This window comes from Mustelus asterias, chromosome 23, assembly GCF_964213995.1.
Source record: "Mustelus asterias chromosome 23, sMusAst1.hap1.1, whole genome shotgun sequence".
Classification (NCBI taxonomy): Eukaryota; Metazoa; Chordata; class Chondrichthyes; order Carcharhiniformes; family Triakidae; genus Mustelus; species Mustelus asterias.
Genome location: NC_135823.1, coordinates 20,480,878 through 20,503,498, shown reverse-complemented (window position 1 = coordinate 20,503,498; position 22,621 = coordinate 20,480,878). Strand labels below are relative to the sequence as shown.

The 22,621-nt window shown below is 45.5% G+C and overlaps 1 protein-coding gene across 1 annotated transcript in view; it reads right to left on the bottom strand.

The window, feature by feature from the left end:
* Positions 1-22,621, bottom strand: part of syngr3a (synaptogyrin 3a) — a 93,676-nt gene that overhangs the window by 32,079 nt on the left and 38,976 nt on the right. The window contains exon 2 of the mRNA XM_078240081.1: positions 7,893-8,127. Within this exon, the coding sequence (XP_078096207.1) occupies positions 7,893-8,127 (235 nt within the window). The remainder of the gene's footprint in view (positions 1-7,892; positions 8,128-22,621) is intronic.

Sequence of the window (22,621 nt, the reverse complement as noted above, 5' to 3'; positions counted from 1 at the left end):
GCCAATCCACCTAACCCGAACATCTTTGGACAAAGGAAGTGAATGTACTATTGCCACGTTTGCAGATGACACAAAAATAGCTGGGAAACCAAGTAGTGAGGATGACATGAAGAGTCTACAGAGGGATATAGACAGATTATGAGAGTGGGCAAAAACCTGGTAGATGGAATATAATGTCGGAAAAAGTGAAGTTGTGCACTTTGGTAGGATAGGAAGAATAAAGGAGCTTAATATTATCTAAATGGAGAAAGACTGCAGAAAGTTGCAGCAGTGAGGGATTTGGGAGTGATTGTGCATAAATCACAAAAATAATACATGTACTGTCACTTAACTATGATAGCATAGCCTAGCCTGGAATCAAACTTGGCTCCTTCAGATCTGTATAGCTCAGACTGTGGGCCCGATTTTACCATTTTGATTCTAAGTGCTGAATCTGGGCGTGATTCAGATCCGACTTGGGAACCCTGCTTTCGGATGCCCCCATACACACTCAGCCTGAAAAAAAAGTCACGAATCTGAATCGCACTGTAGGCGGGGCTTATCGTGCCCAAAACGCTGCTGCTCCAATTGGAGCCTTCAACTGCGCATGCCACATCACTCCCGGGTCACATAAAGTAGCCCGGGAGCGATGGCCCCCCCAGATATCGCCCCGCCCCCACAACATAACTGTCCCCCTTATCGACCCACTCCCCGCTACCCAGACCAATCACGACCCCCTGCCCCACTTCCCCACCCCCCACCGATTGCCCGCAGAGTGGCAGCGGACCCACACTGCCCCTGTCCTCCCCACCCCCCCCCAACCCCTCGAACCACCAGAGATCCATCTGGCCCTCTTCCTCTCCCCCTACCAGAGAATGATCTGGCCCTCCCTCCTCCTCCCCCCACCACCAGAGAATGATCTGGCCTCCTGCCTCCCTCCCCCCCCCCACCAGAGAATAATCTGGCCTGCCTCCTTCCCCCCACTCCCACCACTGATCTGAGTCAGAAAGCCGCCGGAAGCTCTGAACTTACCTCCTCAGAAGCTGGAGCGCCCAAAACAGACTTTTGCCGAGCATGTCTGTTTTGCGCCGAATCTGGATGGGCGAACGCGATGGTAAAGGGGGAAATGCAGGCAAGTTTGGGTGTCAAGCCCATTAAGTCAATTTAAATGCATGCAAATGTATTTAAATTGACGTCGTGCCTGTTCTGGGCGCAGTCCCAATCGCGTCCATTTTCGGGCCTTGGTGAAGTGAGCATCTGCATGGATGCTATTCGCCTCACGTCCGACTTTACCAAGTTTTCGTGCCCGAAAACGGACGCAACGCAATGGTAAAATCAGGCCCTGTGTTATCCTAACGAAAAGTTCTAATTTGTCCAATTGAGGATTAGGGTGGCTCCAGGTATCTTCCCCTCGACAACAGAAATACCATCAGCATTTCCAAATTTCCATGGGATAGAGGGATATTAGAATGTTTATGAAGAACATTTCACTGCAAATGTAATATTACACTGCTGAGTTATCATTGCTACCAGGTGAAAAATTAAAATATTGCTGCTGGGAGCATCGATCCCAGGAATAACAATCTGCAGAAATACAGCAATTGGTCCTGAAATCCTATAGTGTGTCTCTGCTATAACTCTGATAGAACCTCTTGGGAAACTGGAGGCAATGCAAAAGCAGAAATGACCACACCAAATGGAAGATGCCAGAACAAACAAGGGTGGACGGCAAAAACAGAAAATGCTGGAAAATCTCAGCAGGTCTGACAGCATCTGTGGAGAGAGAATAGAGCCAACAGTTTTGAGTCTGGATGACTCAGGGTGGAATTTGCCCGTCCTGTCCGCCATGGGAATCATAGCGGGCAGGACACGCACGGATCACGCAATGGTCAGTCGACCTCGGGCGGGATTTTCCGGCTTTGGGGGCGAGCGCGGCCGGTAAATCCCGCTCGAGGGGTCATTCAGACTCGAAACGTTGGCTCTATTCTCTCCCCACAGATGCTGTCAGACCTGCTGAGATTTTCCAGCTTTTTGTTTCAGATTCCAGCATCCATGGTATTTTGCTTTTATATAAAGGGATGACAACAGTTTGCAGTGGAGCCTAGCAGAATAGCAGCTTGAAATTAATGTGCCTGAGACTTGAATCTTCACCTGTGCAAGTTTGAATTCGGTGTGTGGGAGTGAGTCTGTGAGCCTAATTTATGTAAGGAGTAGCTAGCTCTCCAATAAACACTAAAAATATCTTTTTATAGGTCAGATCTTGTATTCTGAATTGAAGACTGTGAACATGTCTAATAACATTTCTCCAGTAAATATGGATATGTGTTATTGGAAAAATGAACTGTGTAGGATTTGGTATTTAATCATGATTCTTGCTTGACGTCAAAGTATTTCATTCCTATTCGACCCACTGACTCACTGTGGCACAAAGCCAGAACATGATCATAAACTGTGAGATTGTTCAAACTCACTGAGATATACAGCAGAATTTCTGTAACACAATTAAGGAGCACAATTTCATTACTCTTTAGTTTAATTGAAGTACAACTTATTACTTTCTTTGTTGCACTGTCATAGTAAAAATCAGAAAAACCTACACTTTGAAAGCTGCAAAATAATATTCTTCACTTAATGGTTAGAAGTCTATTTTTAAAAAGGAAGGATAGGATGATGAGTCAGTTGACTTTAAAAAAGTACTGCGTGTTCTGTCCCTGGCATCTTTCCAGTCCCGTAGTTATCATGAAAGTATTCTTTGCTTTTGAAATGTATAATAAGATACAAAGTATTCTCAACGCTCCGTGAAAATCTCCCCCTATCACCATCCTTTCTGTCCAAAGCTCTTACGACAGAAGAGGACTTCCATTCATATCACACCGCCTGCATCTTACGTAACTAGACCCAAGTAATAAGACACGGTGACAACAAATTCAAGATGCTGATGATCTCCAGCACACGCAGAACCCATACACTGAGTGGTAAAAGTGACTCAAAGGCATCGATTGAAGATATAGGGAGCACTAACAGGTTAAAATGAAACCCAGGTGGCCAAAGCTGATGTCAGAATAAAAAGAGAAAGAAGTTATTCAACGGAAATTCAAAGAGAAATGTCTCATGCTTTATGCTCTTGGCGATGAGTATAGGCCGGTTGAAATCATATGTTTCTGATCATTATATTAGCTCTTTGTGGTATGTTCTCCTATTCCCCCCGTGCCTCCTCCCACCCAACGCACCCTCTCTCCATCCAAATGGGTTTTTTTAGTCTTGGACGGAATTCTACTCAAAGATTTCAAAGCATTGTCCCCAAGGGGAAAATGGGTGAGATTCCCTCTGGGTGGTTTGGAGTGATTCAGTTCACAATTCAACCACACTGAGAAATTCTTTTGGAGCCTGGGGAAATTCTTACAGAAATCCCCCACAATTTTTGACATAGGGACCTCAAGATGCCGGCAAGACTGGCCCCTCGGACACTGGAGCTCCAGTTAACCCTGCAAACACCCTGCATCCCACTCGCAGGCTAAGCCCCCCACCTCGCTGGCATCAGTCTCCTCCCTCCCCCCACTCGCTGGTACTAGCACCCCACATCCCCCAGTGAGCAGCAACCCACAATGTGGTCATTAAAGGCCGCCACACCACCCCGCACCCGACCCTGCATATTTAAATGATTATTTAAATATACTAATCTGGTATACAGGATGTGGACCAGAATATGTCGGGCCGCAGGGATTGGGAGAATCCCAAAAAGGGTTCTCATTGACGCTAACCATGCTATGGCCCTCTTCTGCAATTCTCCGGCCCTAGCGCGATTTGCACATGACCTGCCAAATTTTCTGGGCTCAGATGAAGGATCTTTTAATCTCACTCCACCCAATAAAATGGCTCAAAAGGTCCAGTCGATGAGTGGCCCCTGAAACAAGGGAGGAAGTGGAGTTCTCTCCAGAATCATCGGAAAGCTGCCCCAGGTAAAGTAGGCCACATGTAAAAATATTTTCAAAAGCAGATCACTTCTGGGATCCAGGCCATAATCCCAGTCTGGACGAAGAGGTATTGCCCAACTTTCAACATTTAGTGGCCTAATCTCGCGAGGTATACTGATCAGAAATCCTCTCAGTGCTAGGTGTGAGCTTGGAGATATAGGAATTTTGGTTCAGATATGTCCCTGGCCTTATGAGTTGAGGCACTGTCCTGGCATGGCAAGCCAGGAATTCCCATGGAAGACTGGAGCTCCAAGCATCCAAGCCTAAACGTCAGCCCTTCAACAATGTCTGCAGATACTTGAGGCCAATGCATTTCACTAATCAAATGGCATTTCTGATATTAAAAACAGTTGCTTTTCTAACTGCTTTTAGCAATCATGAAGATTATATGAGTAGTCGGCTTGAAAGATTTGGGCAGGCTAAAACTGCTAATTAGCAAGCAGCTAACAGTGGTCGAGGAACTAATCCCAAGGAGGAGGACATGAGATTTACTGAGATTCACTTCTGTTTGTCATTATGCATTTTATAACTCCCCTGGCTAGATCATGAAGCAGAAATGAATGTTCTTCACCTTTTGGGAGGAAGAGAATGACAGTCCAACATGTCCCACTCAATCAGGACATTGTTCCTGTGGGACACCAAACAGGTGGCAATTAAAACACCCGTGTGGGTGTCCATTTAGGAAGATGACAAGCAGAGCAATTTCTTCTTTATTATTAAACATTTGATGCTAATGGTGGTTCAATGGATCACCGGAAAGGTTTTAAAATTCTTCACCTGACTGTTTTCAAAACTTCATTACAGAATAATCATGAACTAAGAGAATCATGAACAAAGAGATCCAGGAGTACATGTTCATAGCTCCTTGAAAGTGGAGTCGCAGGTGGACAGAGTGGTGAAGAAGGCATTCAGCGTGCTTGGTTTCATCGGTCAGAACATTGAACACAGGAGTTGGGACGTCTTGTTGAAGTTGTACAAGACATTGGTAAGGCTACACTTGGAATACTGTGTACAGTTCTGGTCACCCTAGTATAGAAAGGATATTATTAAACTAGAAAGAGTGCAGAAAAGAGTTACTAGGATGCTACCGGGATGGATGGTTTGAGTTATAAGGAGAGGCTACAGGTACAGAATTCCCTAAAAGTGACGTCACAAGTGGATAGGGTCGTAAAGAGTGCCTTTGGTACATTGGCCTTTATAAATCGGAGTATCGAGTATAAAAGTTGGAGTGTTATGGTAAGGTTATATAAGGCATTGGTGAGGCCGAATTTGGAGTATTGTGTACAGTTTTGGTCACCTAGTTACAGGAAGGATGTAAATAAGATTGAAAGAGTGCAGAGAAGGTTCACAAGGATGTTGCCGGGACTTGAGAAGCTGAGTTACAGAGAGAGATTGAATAGGTTGGGACTTTATTCCCTGGAGCGTAGAAGATTGAGGGGAGATTTGATAGAGGTATATAAGATTTTGATGGGTATAGATAGAGTGAATGCAAGCAGGCTTTTTCCGCTGAGGCTAGGGGAGAAAAAAACCAGAGGGCATGGGTTAAGGGTGAAAGGAGAAAAGTTTAAAGGGAATATTAGGGGGGGCTTCTTCATGCAGAGAGTGGTGGGAGTGTGGAATGAGCTGCCGGATAAAGTGGTAAATGCTTTTAACATTTAAGAAAAACTTGGACGGATTCATGGATGAGAGGGGTGTGGAGGGATATGGTCCAAGTGCAGGTCAGTGGGACTAGGCATAAAATGGTTCGGCACAGACAAGAAGGGCCAAAAGGCCTGTTTCTGAGCTGTAATTTTCTATGGTTCTATGCTGGATGGACTGGGACTTTTTCCTCTGGAGCGTAGGAGGGTTGATCTTATATAGGTCTATAAAATAATGAGGGACACAGATCATTTAGATAGACAATATATTTTCCCAAAGGTAGGGGAGTCTAAAGCTAGAGGGCATAGGTTTAAGGTGAGAGGGGAGAGATACAAAAGTGTCCAGGGGGCAATTTTTTCACAAAGAGGGTGGTGAGTGTCTGGAACGAGCTGCCAGAGGTAGTAGTAGAGGCGGGTACAATTTTGTTTTTTAAAAAGCATTTAGACAGTTATATGGGTCAGATGGGTGTGGAGGGATATGGGCCAAATGCGGGCAATTGGGACTGGCTTCGGGGTTTAAAAAAAAGGCAGCATGGACAAGTTGGGCTGAAGGGCCTGTTTCCAAGCTATAAACCTCTATGACTCTAACTCTGGATGGAGCAGGCTTGATTGATTGACTGAATGTGACTGATGTTGGTACCTATCCCTCTGGCTGCCAAGAGAGCTTAGGTGCTGGGCCCATTTGAATAAGTGTGCAACAGCAAAGTGGGTTACTAAACACAGCACAGTGGTACAGTGGTTAGCATTGCTGCCTCACAGCGCCAGGGACCCGGATACAATTTCAACTTTGGGTCACTGTCTGTGTGCAGTTTACACATTCTCCCCGTGTCTCCGTGTGGGTTAGGTTGATTGGCTATATTAAATTGCCCCTTAGTGTGCCCAAGATATATAGGTTAGGGGGAATAGCAGGGTGGTGTGGGTTTATGGGGATAGGTTGAAGACTTGGGTGGAGAGATGGCAGATGGAGTTTAATCTGGACAAACGTGAGGTAATGCATTTTGGAAATATACAATAAATGGCAGAACCCTGAAGAGTATTGATAGGCAAAGGGATCTGGCTGTACAGGTACACAGGTCACTGAAAGTGGCAACACAGGTAGAGAAGGTAGTCAAGTAGGGATACGGCATGCTTGCCTTCATCGGCCAGGGCACTGAGTTTAAAAATTGCCAAGTCATGTTGCAGCTTTATAGAAACTTAGTTAGGCCGCACTTGGAATATAGTGTTCGATTCTGGTCGCCACACTACCAGAAGGATGTGGAGGCTTTGGAGAGAGTACAGAAAAGGTTTACCAGGATGTTGCCTGGTATGGAGGGCATTAGCTATGAGGAGAGGTTGGAGAAACTTGGTTTGTTCTCAATGGAACAACGGAGGTTGCGGGGCGACTGGATAGAAGTCTACAAGATTATGAGGGGCATCGACAGAGTGGATCGTCAGAAGCTTTTTCCCAGGGTGGAAGAGTCAATTACTAGGGGGCACAGGTTTAAGGTGCAAGGAGCAAGGTTTAAAGGAGATGTACGAGGCAGGTTTTTTACACAGAGGGTGGTGGGTGCCTGGAACTCGCTGCCAGGGGAGGTAGTGGAAGCAGATACAATTGTGACTTTTAAGGGGCGTCTTGACAAATACATGAATAGAATGAGAATAGAGGGATATGGTCCCCGGAAGGGTAGGGGGTTTTAGTTCAGTTGGGCATGCATAATCTGTGCATGCTTGGAGGGCTGAAGGGCCTGTTCCTGTGCTGTAATTTTCTTTGTTCTTTGAAAGGGCCTGGATAAGATGCTCTGCTGGAGCATCTGGTTAAGACTTGATGGGCCAAATGGCCTCCTTCTGCACTGTAGGGATTCTATAATCAGTGTAGGCTTGGAGTTCACAGCAGTTCAAACCAGGAAGGGGGTGCTAGATTTCCTTTGCTGAAGGACATTTGTGAACAATTTGGACTTTCATGACAGTCTGGCACTTTCCCACTTCCCGCCCCCCTTAAATACACAAAAAATAACCTGTCTTATTAAATTCAGTTTCACAACTTGGCATGGTGAGATTTGAACTCATAACCTCAAAATTCTGAGTCTGGTGCTCTTTTTCCCACGCAGGATTTTTAATAATGCCTTTATAAACAAGTCCAATATTCTTAACTGTTTGACTGCCCGTCATAAACATTCAAAATTTAGACCATTTTGGGGGAAGATTTCTCTTGTCCCCTATCTACAAGAGATGTATAATAATTGAGTGTATAAGGAATGTAATTGGATCTAGAAGAAACTGGTTATGGTTTCATTAAAAATAAATTTTTCTGAAGCACGTCTACCTGAAAATCCCAGATCTCCGAGTACAACGTGTTTCCTGTCCTTTACGCTGCTGATCTGTGGGAAGTAGAGGTCCAGGGTGAGGAAGAGGATGCATCCAAAAAACGCTATGATGCCAATGGTAATGCCATAGTTGCAGGCATTGTTGTTCTTGTTGAAAACACAGTAGAGATATTCGCTGCTTTTGTTGACATAGCCTTCATTCACTATCGAAGCAAACACAACGATGGAGAACACCTGTGGAGGAAGGAATGGAAATGTGTGAATGGAAAGAATTATAGCTTTATGAGACCAACATCAGTTACAATGAAACTGGTTATAGTTTCCAGTCAAAAAAAGTGACTGTAACAGGAAGTCAGACGAGTAGGTCTTCCGCTGTAACAGAACCCAGTACCCACAGAAATAAAGTGATGATAAAGATCAATAAACAATGGTGGCAGCGTGCGATCTCTGACTTTAAAAAGGAAGCTGCCAGCTACTTATCACCACAAACAGACTTTACCATAGAATCCCTACAGTGCAGATGGAGGTCATTCGGCCTGTCGAGTCTGCACTGACTCTCCAACAGAACTTCCCATCCAGGCCCTACCCCATAGACCCACGTATTTAACCTGCTAATCCCCTTAACTTACACATCGTTGGCCACGAAGGGGCAATTTTGCATGGCCAATCCACTTAACCTGCACAGCTTTGGAGTGTGAGAGGAAACCGGAGCACCCGGAGGAAACCCACGCAGACACGGGGAGAATGTGCAAACTCCACACAGACAGTGACCCAAGGCTGGAATCGAACCCGGGTCCCTGGAGCTGTGAGGCAGCAGTGTTAACCACTGTGCTACCGTGCAATCCATTTGAAGAACAGGTTAAAAGCAAGTTACTGCGGATGCTGGAATCTGAAACCAAAAGAGAAAAGCTGGAAAATCTCAGCAGGTCTGGCAGCATCTGTAAGGAGAGAAAACAGCTGACGTTTCGAGTCCAGATGACCCTTTGTCAATTACCATACTACAGATAATGCTCCGTCAATGTCTAACAGGGTCACAACTGCCCTTCCTTTCCATTCCATGGGATCTATCCAGTCAGACACAGGTCACATCAGTAACAAAGGTCAAGCAGACACACACTGGGAGCCCAACAATGCTTTGTTAAAATTCATTTATGGGATGTGAGCATCGTTGGGAAGTCATGTATTTATTTCCCATCCTGAACTGTCTTTAAGGTGAGCTATCTTAAACTGTTGTCGAGCATGTGGTGTAGATACACCCACGGTACTGTTAGGAAAGGAGTCCCAGGATTTTGACCCAGTGACAGTGAAGGAACAACAATATAGGATGGTGAGTGGGGCGGCACAGTGGCACAGTGGTTAGCACTGCTGCCTCACAGCATCAGGGACCCGGGTTCGATTCCCTGCTTGGGTGACTGTCCGTGTGGAGTTTTCACGTTCTCCCCGTGTCCGCATGGGTTTCCTCCAGGTGATCCGGTTTCCTCCCGCAGTGCAAAGATGTGTGGGTTAGATGGATTGGCCATGCTAAATTGCCCCTTAATCTCAGGGGAACTAGCTAGGGTAACTAGCAAAATTGCCCCTTAGTGTCAGGGGGACTAGCTAGGGTTATGGGATAGGGCCTGGGTGGGATTGTGGTCAGTGTCGACTTGATGGGCCAAATGGTGTCCTTCTGCACTGTATGATTCTATTAGTGGCTTCTGGGGAAACCTGCAGGTGGTATTCCCAAGTATCTTCTACCCTTATCCATCCAGGTCAGTGCTTCCCAAATTGTGGGTCATGGGTGCCTTGGAGCATAGACTGATTTCCAACCAGGCTCTATTGGTGAACATGGTCCAACAAACAGATCTGTGAGGCCTGATAACTGCTGCAACAAAAAGGTAAGAGGTAGGAATTCATTTTTTAAAAGCTCTGCAACTAAATCATTCCTACTACCCTGAACCTCTCCCTCTCCCCACCCACTCAGGAAGCTACCCACTCCGCCCCACCACTCCCACTCGCCTACTCCACTTCCCCCACCCCAGGTCACACAGTCTGAAGCTTTAAAACGGGGTCACACTGGGAAGGATTTGGAAAGCACTGTTCTAGGTGGTAGAGGTCGTGGATTTGGAAGGTTGAAGGAGGTATGGTAAGTCCACCTTGTAGGCAATACACACTGCCGTCACTTTGATTTGATTTATTATTGTCACATTTATTGGAATACAATGAAAAGTATTGTTTCTTGCGCACTATACAGACAAGGCATACCGTTCAGCGTACATAGAGGAAAAGGAAAGGTTAGGATGAAGAATATAGTGTTACAATTGCAGATAGGGTGAAGAGAAAGATCAGCTTAACATATAATAGGTCCATTCAAAAGTCTGATGACAGCAGGGAAGCTGTTTTTGAGTCGGTTGGTCTGTGTTCTCAGACTTATGTATCTTTTTCCCAATGGAAGAAGGTGGAACATAAGAACATAAGAACATAAGAAATAGGAGCAGGAGTAGGCCATCTAGCCCCTCGAGCCTGCCCCGCCATTCAATAAGATCATGGCTGATCTGACGTGGATCAGTACCACTTACCCGCCTGATCCCCATAACCCTTAATTCCCTTACCGATCAGGAATCCATCCATCTGTGCTTTAAACATATTCAGCGAGGTAGCCTCCAGCACCTCAGTGGGCAGAGAATTCCAGAGATTCACCACCCTCTGGGAGAAGAAGTTCCTCCTCAACTCTGTCTTAAACCGACCCCCCTTTATTTTGAGGCTGTGTCCTCTAGTTTTAACTTCCTTACTAAGTGGAAAGAATCTCTCCGCCTCCACCCTATCCAGCCCCCGCATTATCTTATAAGTCTCCATAAGATCCCCCCTCATCCTTCTAAACTCCAACGAGTACAAACCCAATCTCCTCAGCCTCTCCTCATAATCCAAACCCCTCATCTCCGGTATCAACCTGGTGAACCTTCTCTGCACTCCCTCCAATGCCAATATATCCTTCCTCATATAAGGGGACCAATACTGCACACAGTATTCCAGCTGCGGCCTCGCCAATGCCCTGTACAGGTGCATCAAGACATCCCTGCTTTTATATTCTATCCCCCTCGCAATATAGGCCAACATCCCATTTGCCTTCTTGATCACCTGTTGTACCTGCAGACTGGGCTTTTGCGTCTCATGCCCAAGGACCCCCAGGTCCCTTTGCACGGTGGCATGTTTTAATTTGCTTCCATTGAGATAGTAATCCCATTTGTTATTATTTCCTCCAAAGTGTATAACCTCGCATTTATCAACGTTATACTCCATTTGCCATATCCTCGCCCACTCACTCAGCCTGTCCAAATCTCTCTGCAGATCTTCTCCGTCCTCCACACGATTCACTTTTCCACTTATCTTTGTGGAAGAGTATGTCCGTGGTGTGTGAGGTCCTTGATTATGCTGGCTGCTTTTCCGAGGCAGTGGGAACTGTAGACGGAGTCAACAGATGGGAGGCTGGTTTGAGTGATGGACTGAGATTCATTCAGGACCCTTTGTAATTTCTTGCGGTCTTGGACAGAGCAGGAGCCATACCAAGCTGTCACACAACCAGAAAGGATGCTTTCTATGGTGCATCTGCAAATATTGGTGAGAATTGTAGTGGACATGTCGAATTTCCTTAGCCTCCTGAGGAAGTAGAGGTATTGGTGGATTTTCTTAACTATTGCATCGGCATGGAGGGACCCAGCACAGATTGTTGGGGATCTGAAAACCTAGAAACTTGAAGCTCTCAACCATTTCTACTTCATCACCGTTGATGTAGACAGGAGCATGTCCTCCACTACACTTCCTGAAGTCGATGACTACCTCCTTCGTTTCACTGACATTGAGGGAAAGATTATTGTTGTCGCACCAGTTCACCAGATTCTCTATCTCTTTCCTGTACTCCGTCTCGTCATTGTTTGAGACATTACCCACTACGATGGTGTCATCAGCAAACCTAAAAAAGGAGTTGGAGAGGAATTTGGCCACGCAGTCAGGAGTGGATGGGGAGTATAGTAAGATGCTGAGGACACAGCCTTGCGCGTCTGACAGAGGTGTGGGCACTTATCCTGTGGTTTGGGAAGTCTAGGATCCAGTCACAGAGGGACGAACGGAGCCCTAGGCCATGGAGTTTGGAGATGCGGTTTGTTGGGATAATGGTGTTGACGATTGTAGTCAATAAATAGGAGTATGACATAAGTGTCCCTGTTGTCCTTTGCGTCAAAGATGGAGGAAGTGAGTGTTAAAGGTGTTGGATGGGGTGCAGATCAAAACATTGTGGATGTCTCAGCACCACATGGATTGCAGCGGTTCCCTTCTCAAGGGAAATTAGGGATGGGCAATAAATACTGCCCTTTCCAAGCCTGCCAGCAGTGCTCATGACCCATGAAACAATACATTTAAAAATAAGGGCAGGCTGAGCTCCCTATAAATGCATATTCTCATTTGCTTGTAACCTATTTCATGAGCTGCCCACAGGAAAGCGGCAGACGTCTTTGTTCACTGTTTATCACATCCAGCAATCTGCAGGGTGTCTGATCTAATCGATAGTGAACAGAGATGTCTGGCTGAGGTCCTGTTGGATTAAAACTATAGAACAACAACTCAAAATAAATAAATCACTGAAATAAATACACTCTAAAATGCAAAGCAGCCTCTCTTGATGCACGAGTTTTATGGCGTGGGAGGGCGGGGGGATATTTGTGATGCTGATTTCTGTCCTGATCATACTTTATTATCCAAGAACACTTTTTTTTGATCCAGTTAATTTTAGTCCAGACCCAATCCCCAGGCAGCAATACAATGACAAGTGTCATAAACCAATGTCTAATTCTGTACTCCAGCTGATTCAGGGATAAGATGGAGAAACGTGTGGCCAACTATATTAGGGGCTTGCTTCCCAACTCTCAGTGTTTTAAAAAAACTTTTATTTATTAGTGTCACAAGTAGGCTCACATTAACACCGCAATGAAGTTATTATGAAAATCCCCTAGTCGCCACACTCCGGTGCCTACACTGAGTGAGAATTTAGCATGGCCAATGCACCTAACCAGCACGTCTTTTGGACTGTGGGAGAAAACCAGAGCACCCGGAGGAAACCCACGCAGACACAGGGAGAATGTGCAGACTCCACACAGACAGTGACCCAAGCTGGGAATCGAACCCGGGTTCCTGGCGCTGTGAGACAGCAGCGCTAACCACTGTGCCACCGTGCTGCCCCACGCAGAGTACAAGGATGTTGCCAGGACTGGAAAATTGCAGCTCTGAGGAAAGATCGGAGAGACTAGGGTTGTTCTCTTGAAACAGAGGAGGCTAAGGGGAGATTTGATCAAAATTGTGAGGAGTCTGGATAGAATGGATGGGAAGGGCCTATTTACTTTAGTAGAGCGGTCAATGACTAGGGGCGTAGATTTAAGGTGATTTGTAGAAAGATTAGAGGGGAGACAAAGAAAAGAACATCCACCCAGAAGGTTCTGGGAGTCTGCAACTCTGCCTCTAAAGAGTAGTAGAGGCAATTCATTAAAAAGGTGTCTTGGATGTGAACCTCAAGTGCCGCAACCTGCCGGTAGGTCTATGGGCCAAATGCTGGAAAGTGCGATTAAGCTGGGTGGCTGTGGTGATTGTCCCTTTAAGGATCAATCTGCAGGGTAAGGGTCACACAACCCGGGGAATCAATCAGGGAGCCGGGTGAGGTGATCACCCTGGTAACCGTGGGCATCTGTACTCAGAATCATCTCAGGAGCTGTTGAAGCCACGAGGCTGCCAGCCTCTGTATAGTTTTAACCTGTCAATAAACACATTGTGTTTGCCCTAAATTTTACAGTGGCTCATTTTTTGGTCAGTGCAGACAAGATGGGCAGAGTGGCCTCCTTCTGCGCCGTAAACTTTCAGTGATTCTATTTTAATTAGTGATGTTTGCTCTCAGGTTTTTGATTTGATTTGATTTATTATTGTCACATCATCATAGAATCCCTACAGTGGAGAAGGAGGCCATTCGGCCCATCAAGTCTGTACCAACAACCATCCCACCCAGGCCCTATCCTTGTAACCCCACGTAATCCCCCTGACACTAAGGGGCAATCCCATCCAGACCTGTTCCCCATAACCTCAAGTATTTACCCTGCTAATCCGCCTAACCTGCACATCTTGGGACACTAAGGGGCAATTTAGCATGGCCAATCCAGCTAACCTGCACATCTTTGGAGTGTGGGAGGAAACCGGAGCATCTGGAGGAAAAGGACGCAGGCACGGGGAGAACGTGCAGACTCCACACAGACAGGACCTAAGCCCGGAATCGAACCCGGGTCCCTGGCACTGTGAGGCAGCAGTGCTAACCACTATGCCACCGTGGCGCCATATGGAGTATACAGTGAAAAGTATTGTTTCTTGCACGCTTTATGGACAAAACATACTGTACATAGTGAAAGAAAGGAGAGAGTGCAGAATGTAGTGTTACAGCCATAGCTAGGGTGTAGAGAAAGATCAGCTTAATGAAGGTAGGTCCATTCAAAGTCTGATGGCAGCAGGGAAAAAGCTGTTCTTGAGTCGGTTGGTACTATAAGACCATAAGACCATAAGACATAGGAGCGGAAGTAAGGCCATTCGGCCCATCGAGTCCACTCCACCATTCAATCATGGTTGATTTCAACTCCATTTACCCGCTCTCTCCCCATAGCCCTTAATTCCTCGAGAAATCAAGAATTTATCAATTTCTGTCTTGAAGACGCTCAACGTCTCGGCCTCCACAGCCCTCTGTGGCAATGAATTCCACAGACCTACCACTCTCTGGCTGAAGAAATTTCTCCTCATCTCTGTTCTAAAGTGACTCCCTTTTATTCTAAGGCTGTGCCCCCGCGTCCTAGTCTCCCCTGCTAATGGAAACAACTTCCCTACGTCCATCCTATCTAAGCCATTCATTATCTTGTAAGTTTCTATTAGATCTCCCCTCAACCTCCTAAACTCCAATGAATATAATCCCACGATCCTCAGACTCAAGTCTGAGTACTGACTCAAGTACTGACTCAAGTTGCTTGATGTACCGACTTGCTCATTCTGAAGAAATACATCAACGGCTGCATTATTCTCACCCACATAATGCTAAAAGGACTGTTCACGTCAGTGGGGTAATGATCATCCACATGTGACTGGCGGTTGAGTGTCAAAAGGTTGTGTTAAAATTTCCCAATTGCAGACGCCAGTATGACTCACTTGCAGATTAAAATGGAGAAGCTATGGTTCCAGATACAGTGAGCCATGTGACCCTCTAAATACTGGAGGCCTCAACAAAGAAACAAACAGGAATTAAACAATTAAGCAAATTTCCCAGAAAATAGTGCTACTCTGAAACTGCAATCCTCCCAACATTAATTGCCATCTGCAGCTTTCAAAATACAGTTAACTTTCTGTGAGTTACTGTTCCTTAGCTTGTAATTATAAATCACTCCCGTGTATCACTTGTGTCCAGTCTAATTAGCACTGAATGAACCAAGATTTCTGTGAAACCTATAATCACATTCACGATTGCAGAGTCATCTGATAACAGGGTACCATGCTTTGTAACCTGGCTGGATATGTTAAACATGAGGGTAAGAAGATCCTTTTCCACCATATTTCAAACAAATAATATTTGATCGCTGACTCTCAATGGGCTGAATATCCCCTGTTTTTTGTGTGTGGGGGAAGAGGGAGGGGGGGGGAAGGATGTTTTGCATCTTGATGTGAATAAGATGGAGATCAGTTTGTCATGAAAACTCATTGGGGATCTCAATGGGGGGGGCAGAAGTCAGCAAACTCAACTCTCAATGGACCTCGGAGCCTTTTACGCATGTGCAGCCCACTCGTGCAGAGCTCTGTAATTTTTACATGCAGTGTGGCCAGCGCGCCTGTGCAGGAAGAAAAATAGCGCGAAAAGCCAGCTCAGATAACCGGGAGTGAAGCGTTATTGAGAAGATGTGACCCAGGCAGGGGACAGTGGAGAGGGGGCAGGGAGAGGTCCCAAAGGGAGAGGGAGCAGGGAGAGGTCCCAAAGGGAGAGGGAATAGGGAGAGGTCCCACAGGGTAAGTCCCAGACAGAGGACAGGGAGAGGTCCCAAAGCAGAAGTCCCAGACAGGGGACAGGATTAGTAAGAGGTCCCAATTAAGATAGAGAGAGAGGAGCACTGAAAAAAAGATTCCAAATAAGAAAAGGTTGTGGGTAGCAGGCTTTGAGAGGACCCAAGGAAAACTGTGGTAATCAAAGAGAGCTCAGAAAAAGCCCTGAAGATCCAAGAAAGCAGCTGAGGTTTGGTGACTCTGTTATGTGGGCCGCTGGGGTGAAGGTACTCCTTTTTATCAAGCGTACTTAAGCATTGGTGCTTGACTACCTACTTAAAAATCCAGAGGAACAGAATCTCGGGAGAGGAGATTCAAAGCCTGCAAAGTGGGCCGTCATTTTTGCTATCTGTGTTGGAGTGACATTTGGAGACAATTCCAAGGTGAGATTTTTGAAGTTGAAGGAGGGAATCTCTCGCGAGGGAGACATCTGGGTGGATTGTTGAGAAATCCGTGGAATCTGCCTTGGTCGCATCTACCATTTATTGTACAGCATGATGCGTTGGACCACAGTGGACTTGATTCTTCACATGTACCTTATAATTACTCTGAATGTCAGAGTATAAGATAGGTATTGTAAATTGTTTTAGCTTTCTGACCTTGGGTATTAAAGCTTTTTTTTTGTTCTAAACATGTAGAATCTTGTGGCTTTATTTCATAGAGCAAGCAGTTTAATTTGTCTATTGTAAATAATGGCCGTAATTCTCCTGAATTTGGACGATGTGCTCATGCCAACCTGGAGGGTTTCCCGGTGGTGTTAATATATGCTAATTTATTCATAGCAGACAAACCACCAGCCAGCCCCGCTATTCCAAAAATGGCAACCTGATCTCCATGTTCGGAGGCAGCACCCCCCGACCAAAAATATAAATGGTGGCCCCCACAGTGACCAGGGGAACACCATCAACCCATCACCAAAGAGGGATATCCTCCTGCCCCTCCCCCCTCTGGACATTTTTGTATCTCTCCCCTCTCACCTTAAACCTATGCCCTCTAATCAATATTATGTGCATTGATGCTGGAAATACCAAAGATCAGTTAATTCTTTCAACTCTACAATCCGACAAAATAATTATAATTTCCTTGGTTCTGTCCAACAATATAATTCCATATATAATTTATTGCTACCTCTTATTTTTTGTAACAAAAATTACCCAAGGTCTTTCTTCTAAGGTTAAATGGGTGGAAAAGATATTGACTATCTAGCTGATCTGTGCCCCTCATTATTTTATAGACCTCTATAAGATCACCCCTCAGCCTTCTACGCTCCAGAGAAAAAAGTCCCAGTCTATCCAACCTCTCCTTATAACCCAAACCATCAAGTCCTGGTAGCATCCTAGTAAATTTTTTCTGCACTCTTTTTAGTTTAATAATATCCTTTCTATAATAGGGTGACCAGAACTGTACACAGTATTCCAAGTATTCCAAGTGTGGCCTTACCAATATCTTGTACAACTTCAACAAGACATCCCACATCTGCTCAGCTGTGCACACAGCTTTGATTTGAAGTTGCTGAGGCTTCCCAGCAAGCAGAAATGGTTGAAACCCTCTCCATTGCATTTGAAGCCTTTGACCTGTAACAAGTTCAATATCTCATTCAGCTGTCAGATCAATGGATTTCTATCATCCTCCAGCCACCTGTGTTTATTTTGATTTCCCCTCACGCTTGACTGCACCTCAAGTACCCCATTGATCCTGACAACAACGTAGATAGAGTCTAATCCTGATTGGCAGTCTGTGGCTTCACTCCCTCTTCAGGGAGTCTTTTACGAGTTAATTGTATTGTTGCAGTGTATCATATTTTTTCTTGCTGTGTATTCTCTTTTAAGCTAATTAATTGATTACAAGACTATACTGTTTCTCACTGGTTTGCACACCTTTCCTCATATTATGCTAAATTGAAAATATACACCACAAAGAACCGGTGTTTCAAGTTACCCTTCTGGGTTTTGGGATATCCTCACATTTAACATCAGTGGGGTTAACACTACGAAGAAAGCATTCCCTCTAATCAATATTATGTGCATTGATGCTGGAAATACCAAAGATCAGTTCATTCTTTCAATTCTACAATCCGACAAAATAATTATAATTTCCTTGGTTCTTTCCAACAATATAATTCCATATATAATTTATTGCTACCTCTTATTTCTTTGTAACAAAAATTACCCAAGGTCTTTCTCCTGAGGTTAAATGGGTGGCACGGTGGCACAGTGGTTAGCACTGCTGTTTCACAGTGCCACAGACCCCGGGTTCAATTCCCGGCTTGGGTCACTGTCTGTGTGGAGTCTGCACCTTCTTCCTGTGTCTGCATGGGTTTCCTCCGGATGCTCCGGTTTCATAGAATCATCCAATCCCTACAGTGCAGAAAGAGGCCACTCGGCCCATCGAGTCTGCACTGACAATAAATCTACTCAGGCCCTATCCCTGTAATCCCACATGTTCATCCCTCTAACCTACTCATCCCAGGACACTAAGGAGCAATTTACCGTGGCCAATGCACCTAACCCACAATCCAAAAGACATGCTGGTTAGGTGCATTGGCCATGCTAAATTCTCCCTCAGTGTACCTGAAAAGGCGCCGGAGTGTGGCGACTAGGGGATTTTCACAGTAACTTCATTGCAGTGCTAACATAAGCACACTTGTGACACTAATAAATAAATACAATGGGTGCAATGTGAAACCAAAAGAAAATTAAAGTCAACAATGTATAGCTGAATGGACAAACTGTCCTTTTTAATTTTAGTTAAGTGGCTGCAGCCTACAAAGGCTTTATGTTTCTAGAAATATTATCAGATGTTTCTGCATCCTTTGCCAGTTTATTGTAAAAATAAAACATTTATAGAACAATAATGTTCCACAGAGTTATAAATCATCAGATGAACCACAATTTAATTAGAAAATAAAACTTCCAAAATAGGTTCCATTTATATTCCTGACTCTTTAATGACTCAATGTTATAAGGAAGACGATAACATCTGGTAGCTCTCTCCTGGAAGATGGAACTGAGCGATGTGGATCAGGATGGGGAGAGGGGGGTGGTGGTGGAATCATAGAATCCCTACAGTACAGAACGAGGCCATTTGGCCCCTCGAACCTGCACCGACAACAATCCCACCCAGAACCTATCCCCGTAACCCCACATATTTACCCTGCTAATTCCCCTGACACTAAGGGACAATTTAGCATGGCCAATCCACCTAACCCACACATCTTTGGACTTTGGGAGGAAACCGGAGCACCCGGAGGAAACCCACGCAGACACGGGGAGAATGTGCAAACTCCACACAGACAGTGACCCAAACCGGGACTCGAACCCGGGTCCCTGGAACTGTGAGGCAGCAGTGCTAACCACTGTGCCAACTTGATGCCCTGGAATTTTTACAGTGCAGAAGTCTGCACTGAGTTCCAACAGAGCATCCTACCCAGGCCCTATCCCCGTATCCCCACATATTTACCTAACCTACACATCTTTGGACACTAAGGGGCAATTTAACATGGCCAATCCACCCAACCTGCACATCTTTGTACTGTGCAAGGAAACCAGAGCACCCAGAGGAAACCCACACAGACACTGGGAGAACGTGCAAACTCTTCACTGACAGTGACCCAAAGCCGGAATTGAACCCGGGTCCCTGGCGCTGTGAGGCAGCAGTGCTAACCACTGTGCCACCGTGTCTGGATATCTCAGTCCTGCTGAAGTAATCAGTGATATAAATGGCCCATGGCATCCACGTGGGATGGGGGTGGTGGGCACACATATAGCAGAGTGGTAAAATCTGGTCTTGGGTTTTCTCTTTGATTCCACCTTCTCGACAGCCTCACCCCCACCTCCTCCCACGCCGCCGCCCCCACTCATCGCCCACTCCAAATAGTTAAATTTTCCAAATCAACCATAATAACCCATTTGAGTCAGATTGTCAATTTATTGCTCATTTATAATCAATGCTGGTTGTACGACACTTGGCTAATTCACTCAAGTGGGATCTTTACAGCCAATAAAGACTTTCAATGCCCAAAAAGAACTTGAATTTCTTTCACGCCTTCCATGGGCTTAAAAAGTCACAAAGCTGTCATCCCATTGAAGGTAGTGGCCCGCTCCCAACAGTTGCAGGAGCAATTGGAGGGCTGGGAGCTCAGCAGCGCCTCTTCTAGTGGTGGCCACTGCTGGGACAGCACCTGCAGGATGAGGTCACATCAACGGATACGTGCCTTCAAAGTAACTGGGACCTGGGACTACTGGAGCCATTCAGGTGGGCCCTGGTAAAGGTGGTTGCTGAGGGCAAGCGGCACTATTGCCACGAGGGCTGCTATTGGCACTGTGAGGCCCTTCATGGCCCAGAGGGTTCCCAAAATGTCACCCCCCCCCCCCCCCCCCGACCTGGAGCTTGCATGGAAACCACTACTCTTTATCAGGTAGTCTCCCCATGTGACAGACTGCCACCTGCCACTGGTAAAATACCAACACAGGTAGGAAAAGGCCCTCAATTGGTCACTTAGATGGTTCAACTGGAGTTTGGGCAGGAAGGCCCTCCCATGCCACTCTGCCACCTGAGAGCCCATCCCAAAATGGCCCTTTAAAACTCTTGGGTCTGGTCATTGTTGTAATGTAGTGAGAAGCAGCGGCCAGTCTGCACACAGCAAAGTCCCACCAACAGCACTGAGATAATGACCGTTGAAATAATGATAATGTGGTTTAACTGATGCTCACTATCGTCTTTTGGAATGGAAACGTTGTTATTGCTATAATGGACTGAGAGTGTAGTACAGTGAGTTCTTCTAAACATATTGTAAATCATTAGAGACTCAAAGTGCAGGATGTAAATGACTCACGGAGCTAAATAAGTAAATAAAACAAGTGGCATTTGAAACTGTCGCTTCCATGAGTCATAATGTTAGTGGTGTTTAAAGGTTTGGAGCTTGCCAAACGCACAGGATTGACAACTCTCATGTGTGTTAAAGGGCACTTCGACTGATCAATCACCTCTGCTATCAAATTGTATTTGTCGCAAGAGAGTAGCTGTTTCTTAGCGTAGTTGAAGTAAGTAACCCAGAACAATCAATTTACAATAGATCTGTCAACTTTACAAATGACATGCCTTTGCTGAACATTTTGGACGGCTTTTCATGGACCCTACTTCAGATCAGCGTTCAGACAAACTACAAAAGCAGTACCAACCAGAGCTGCCAGAAGTTGTGCCTCCTCAGCGTAAAGTATTCACAGCATATGTTTATACACCATGTTTGTGAAAAGCCTTATCTCAACTCCCTCGAGGCTCAAGTCCATGACCACAACCCATCAGCAGTGGTTAAGTTCACTTATTTCAGCAGCACATTCTCTTGGGCTCTCGCACTATATTTGTTTTTCTGGTGGTGCGATTTCTGGCTTCTGCTATGCAAGCCCTACCTTAAAGAGAAGTCTTACTCTGGTTTATAGCTGGTTTATTAACACTGTTTATGAGATAGGCTGTAGAGTAGGTACATCTCTCAGGAGTACTGACTGTCCCATCCTTCCTCCCAAGAGTGCACTACATTGACTGTTGATATCACCATTACATCAAGGTCTACTTCACTCATTATTATAGCTATTTGATTATACTGTTACACAATACCTCCCTCCCATAGTAACAATATTAAACTAAAGCCGAGATTTTCCTGTGGCAGAAACAGCTTGGCTTGCCATTGGCTGCCAGTGGGACCTTCCAGTCCTGCTGTAGTCTGCGGTGGTTTGCATGGTTCACCGGCCCTGCCACTGGGGAACCTGTCGCAATGGGATGGGGTGTGGGGGGGGGGGGGAGGTCGTGGTGTTTGCCTTCAATGGGAGCGGAGGATCCCATCAGTGTGAAGGGCCAGAAAATCCCACTCTAAGTCTTAACCTGCTTGCATTGTATTTCTGTAACTCCCTTTTGCAGCTACAGATTTTACCCAATTCCTACTCATTTCCTGCTGCCTCCAGCAAATCACTGTTATGAGGGATTCAGTCTGCCACAGTGTTCTCAGCTCCTTGGGAAGACATCTTGGAGACATGTAGGTGTTTTTCTTTTCCTTAGAAGAAATCATCAGCTGCAAAACTGGACAGCAGCTTTGCAGGATTACTGGTCATTGGAGTGTAGGCTTCAGGGCTGATGAACTGTAAGGACTGTGGAAAATCTGATCCAAGAAAGTCATGGGCCCAATTCTCCTAAAAAAATTCTAAGTGCTGAATTGGCTGGAAAAATGGTGTAATTCACAATTGTTTTTCAGTGGGCATTCAGATTCGGATCTCCCACACTCTGTGCAATGCAAAGGTCACAATCGAGAATATCATTAAAAGCTCGGGGGGGGGGCGGGGCCTACTAGATCATAAGACCATAAGACATAGGAACAGATTTTGGGCCATTCAGCCCATCGAGTCTGCTCTGCCATTCATTCATGACTGATAATTTTCTCATCCCCATTCTCCTGCCTTTTCCCATAGCCTGATCCCCTTATTAATCAAGAACCTATCTATCTCTGTCTTCAAGACACTCAATGACCTGGCCTCCACAGCCTTCTGCGGCAAAAAGTTCCACAGATTCACTACTCTCTGGCTGAAGAAATTCCTCCTCATCTCTGTTTTGCAGGATCGTCCCTTTAGCCTGAGATTGTGCCCTCTGGTTCTAGTTTTTC